Consider the following 5,559-nt stretch of genomic DNA (forward strand, 5'->3'; position numbering starts at 1 on the left):
ATTTTATTTACTTTAAGGCTAAAATGGTGTCACGTATCATTTTTATTTTTATATTCAAAATAATCAGATTTTTTAATCTAAAGAAACAATTTAATTAAGTTCAATAATATTATTAGCTTATGTATAAAATTATGATTTAAATATAAAAACCATGAAAATATAAAATTATATATTTATAGTAATGTATATATATATATATATATATATATATATATATATATATACTTAAAAATAAGTAATTTTACTTAAACGGGACAAATAAATGCTTGTATTAAAATATACAGTTTTAAGAAAATATATTTTTTAGATTTAAAAAATGTTTCTCTCATCAGTCAGTATAAAAATTTGCAATAAAAACAAAGGAAAATAGAGAAATAAGAAACAACGAAAAGAAAGGGAGATACGTAATTGAGATATATTGAATAATGAGGTACATCTCCAATTATAGTAATGGAAAACTGCAAATCATACAACGCAAACCTGCATCTTTTCGCAATCCTTTCAATGCTTTTAACATACACGTGTGTTATTATGAACTTGATGAACTGTATTAATTCCTGCACGAAGCTACATATCAGTAATTTTATTTTCTTGTTGCAATTGCTTGTTTTTCTTATATAAAATTAATAATAAATATCAATACTTCAAATTTTGTAGATATATGATAAACCAAATAACAACATGTCTATATTGTTACCATGTTGTGTAATCATACCACATCTTACTAGTTTTTATTCGTAATGTTATCAAATAATTTTTTATCGAATAACGAAAATATAAATTTTCAAAAATCAATGAAGTATCAAAAAAGTATGATATCAATAATTAAAAATATGAAAATTCGATAAAGTAACTGAAAAATTTAATGAAAAGATGAGCCAAAATTCCAAGTTAAATTTTCAAAGTAAATTTTTTATTGTAAATTATAATTTTGTGTTATCAACATTAGGTAAGTTAGAGTAGAATGGGGACCCTTGATGCAACACGGATTCACTTTGATAACTGTTTGTAGCTGTTACGGTGGCTAGACACTATGAGGATGTTGCGTCTTCCTCTTACGCAGAAAGATTTAAAGATTTAAATGTCCAACTTTGCCGATTGCTCAACGGTCCCCATTCTCCCCTATTAATAGTATAAATATTCAAGCAAATTAAAATTAAGTTATAATATGGCTTATTAAAGCATTTATAAGTATACGCACATTCACATTATTTTTGTTGAAATGTTTATTACATACATAAAATCCTAATAAGTCAAATTATACTAAATTACATTTAATAGAAATTAAAAGCGATATCCTTGTGTTGCTAAACAGAGTGAATAACTATATATCAAATATTTGATAAAAGATAGGTTTTCATTATCAAAAATATATGTATATATATACGTTATGGTGATTAATGGATTGATATTAGATGATAGCGGAACATATACACATGTTATTGATTTTGGAAAACTCGTAAACATAACTGGAATTTATCTTCCAATTTGCTGTTTAGTGCACCAGTGCAACCATTCGCTCCAAGTCGATGAATACGCAGAAAATCTTCACAGTCGACTATTCCATTTCCAGTGCAATCCTATTTAATCAACACTCATTAAACATGTGTAAAGCGAGATCTGTATATAAGAATCGACGAAATTATAATACTTACATGACCAAATTTAGCCATGTAATTTTCCACCGCACGAGCAGCACAATAGGGATCGTTAACGCAATTGGCATAAGCTATAATAAAGTGTGTATAAGAATTATAAATAATTTTTTTTATCTTAGAATTTGAATTATATTTTTAACCGTATCTTTATGTTTACCTAAAAATTCTATCTTTGTTTTGTTTTTCTTTGATGTTATACTTATTCATTTTATCATGCAAAATATAAAAGTTACACAGCTATGAAGACCAAAGATATTTTCGATCAAATGTTCAACTATATTGTATGAAAATAACAACGTACAATCATTGTTAAGTGTCTCGTTGTTTAGAGTTGGTTTGCCAGCATCAGCCCAATATCCCCACGTTATGGCGAATGGTCCACATATGGATCCGGAACATCCACTATTAGTGTTACATCCTGTGCTAACTTCGCAAATACAGCCTAAACAGACCCGTGATACGATTTCAGCTGTAATGAAAAATAAAGATGCAAACGTTATTAATATAAAACTGTAAAATTTTACGTAATATCAAGACAAGTTTACAATACATGGAACCAACATTTTTAGATTTTAGAAATAATTGTAGAAAAATTTCTTTAAAATTAGTTTTTTTTTTTTAATCATTAGCACTGTTTTCATAAACTATCTTAAAAAGCATTGATACACAGCAACTACAATATTGTAAATACAATACAGTTCCAGGTAAGACTTCCAAACCCGAGGGATGTAGTTCCAAAATGCGATTACCTTCGATTTTTTAAAAATAATACTGTTATTGTATTTTTGTGCCTTGATTACAAATATGACCATGTTCATTGGCGAGGACAAATTTTAAATAAATAAATTTACGATATTGAGTTAATGTAGAACTAGATTTAACTAACCAGTTTTAACAGTCCACATTTTCCGATTGTGAGTCAGATTATAAACGGATCATCTTGTATTAACTCCTACAAGTTATGTACGGCCTGGAGCGACTCGTTTAATGAAGTCAGGGTCTTTCTATATCTCTTGATCTGCTTGTGTCTTTTGATTACTAATCGCGGATTACTACAGTCAAGACCGTTAGATCTTTTAGTGGTACAATCAATAATCAGCAAAATTGTATAATTCAATTCAAGCCTAACGTTATCTTAAATGGGTATGCATATGGAAAAAACATGTTTTTTTCATTCAGTTCACTAAAGATTACTTACTCAAAAGGACTTAGTAAATATCGAAATCAATTGCAAAATGCCTACTAAGAAATCTTTTATGCATATATAAGAAATCAAATATTAGAGATTGTTAAAAATACCCAAAGAATGTAAAAAAAGATAATTGTTCTATATTGCATGTATATTTGTACTTTAGGCTCATATTAATTTTAGATTGAATTTTATTTAGTTGGGGGTTTGCAAACGAGCATTATTATTCTTAATTAAAAATATAATATTTCCAAAAATTGCTTTTAGAATACATGTTAACTTCTGTAATATACTTTTAAATCTCGTAAAGTAAAAAATAATACAAAAATGTGCAAACCCCATTTTTACTGTATATAAAGTAATTTTACTGTATAAAAAAAGTAATTTTTTACTTTTTTAAATTTTAGAATGGCACGTCACTCGAAAAATTGCATAAGCTCAATTTTTATTCTTTTACACTGACGTTTTATTTTCAAGAATTAAAGAGTATATATTTCAGAATTGCATATACATTCTATTAACATGTAATTTGATTCGAATAATTGCTTTATAATACTAATTTATATTTTTTAAATATTTTATTATTATTGAAATTGTTTATAGCAATGATCAATTATAACTAATTATACGAGAAATGACCTATCGACATCAAAATATCAGTTTGATGATTTAACGTCGGATCAATGTCACTTCGACATCGATTCCATTATCATTTCTCGCTAAATAATCCATTATCGCGAAGCTACTGCAACACAAGGAAGTAAATTGAAAAAAAAGTATATATATGAAAATAAAACGAATAATATTCTCATTAGAATAATTAAACATGTTCCATGAATTTAGATTACGCTATCTCGATCTGGATTTCGTCGTAAACACATCGCAACCAGTACATCGTGATTTTACTAGATCTCTTCTATAGTAATACTACTTATTTCTATAATTGTCAATGACAATGTATCGTTGAACATAGCGTTACATTTATTACGGTATTATAGTTTACGATATCGATGAAGTTCAATTCTAATTTTTGTGATTTGATTTTGTTAAATAGACATATATATGTATATATAGTTAGCTGACTGTAGCAGATAATTCTGATAATATAATTATGATTACGTAACACTTTACTTCTTACAAAGTTATTAATAACTACTGGAAAATATACACAATGCAATTAGTAATAAAAAGAAGAAAAAAAGGCGAACTAAATATTTGTTTCTACACGTGTGTATATATATATATATATATATATATATATATATATATATATATATCATTTTATTTATTACACATTATTTCGTCTTTATAAGATTTTAAATCATAAATGATATTTTTAATATTAACATAACAAAATATAATAAGGGAAATATCAGCCTTTAAAAGAATAAAGAAACTCTTGAATTTGACAAACACATCGTATAATAGGGTCATGACGTGGTCATGACCATATATCATGGCCATATAAAAAAATTTACATGATATGCTAATGATACGCGGATAATGTTAAAAATTCCCGGAATAGCGGTAACCGGATCCGAGATTTTGTTTCTCAAATCAATAAAAAATCAATGCATAATTTCAGTTTATGCAAAATTCAAGTTTAATGAAATATTTCTTAAATATCTGTTTATGACTGAAATTTTCTGGTAAAATTGAATTTGTACTTGATTTTAATTTAACTCTAATAAATTAAAAAATGTTTTTTTAATTGGATGTTATAATATTTTGTATTCACACGCTCATTTTGAAATAAAATATATCATCTGTAATATATCATGGATGGTTTTAATGAGCTCTAAATCAACATTTTTTCAAATCATTAATTTCTTCTGTATTTCTAAGCTAACGTTATTTTCTACCTGTTTAATTGATATATACATAGTAGATAATAACGTTTTTAAAGTGTAATCTAAATTTTTGTACATTTACAGAAAATTCGCGTGTAAAATATAAATCTTCTATTATAAAATAAAAAAATATCGATAGCTTACCAGAGGTACAAACGCAAAGCGCAGTTATTGTCACAGCGATCCACGCTTTCACGAACATTTTGAAGATGTGCTGCTGTTGATCCGTAAGAAACAACGTTTATTAGCGCACTGTGCTGGTGCTAGGTGATCCACGCTTTCAAACGCTTCTCGACAATCGCTTTCTTATATATACGGCGATAGCGTGATGAAGGCGAGGACAAGCGGTGAGGATACGAAGACACAGAAAGAGCGGAGAAAGGAAGAACCGTTCATGGTCGAAGGACGAGAATTTCATCGTTATTTGCGTCAGACGAAAAGGAGAAACAAAATTCCAAACACTGGGATTGAAAATAGCCGAAAATTAATAAGATGATGTTCTATTCCTCCGTGTTAAGCTAAAAATAATTTGAATTTGTCAAGTAAATTTTTTAAATAACAACTAATATATACTTCTGAAAAAAATCTTCTAAGCTATAGAAATACAGATATATTTTAACAAAATTTTTTTCTATCATTTTGTAATTCTTTGTGTTGATAAATTGAAGAAAAAAATTGTCTTATTATCACAAAATTATTAATAATTATAACTACAAAGTTATTAATTAATTTATACTTTGATTGGAGCGTTTATGAAAAATATATCCTTATGTTACATTAATATTTATCAATTCTATAGAGGAAAAACTTGTGTTATTACACATGATTATTTTATAATTATTTATATAAAAATATTAATTTA

General features: G+C 26.7%; 1 protein-coding gene across 1 annotated transcript; it reads right to left on the reverse strand.

Moving 5' to 3' along the window:
- Positions 1-1,208: 1,208 nt before the first annotated feature.
- LOC105198088 (lysozyme 2) lies at positions 1,209-5,007 on the reverse strand. Its single transcript, XM_026132901.2, has 4 exons — positions 4,842-5,007; positions 1,960-2,127; positions 1,656-1,729; positions 1,209-1,580 (listed from the first exon to the last, which is right to left on the reverse strand). Exons 1-4 carry the CDS (start codon positions 4,897-4,899, stop codon positions 1,440-1,442), a joined length of 441 nt encoding a protein of 146 aa, XP_025988686.1. The 5' UTR covers positions 4,900-5,007; the 3' UTR covers positions 1,209-1,439.
- Between the last annotated feature and the right edge of the window lie 552 nt (positions 5,008-5,559).

This window comes from Solenopsis invicta, chromosome 1 (genome assembly GCF_016802725.1).
Source record: "Solenopsis invicta isolate M01_SB chromosome 1, UNIL_Sinv_3.0, whole genome shotgun sequence".
In the NCBI taxonomy this organism is placed as follows: domain Eukaryota; kingdom Metazoa; phylum Arthropoda; class Insecta; order Hymenoptera; family Formicidae; genus Solenopsis; species Solenopsis invicta.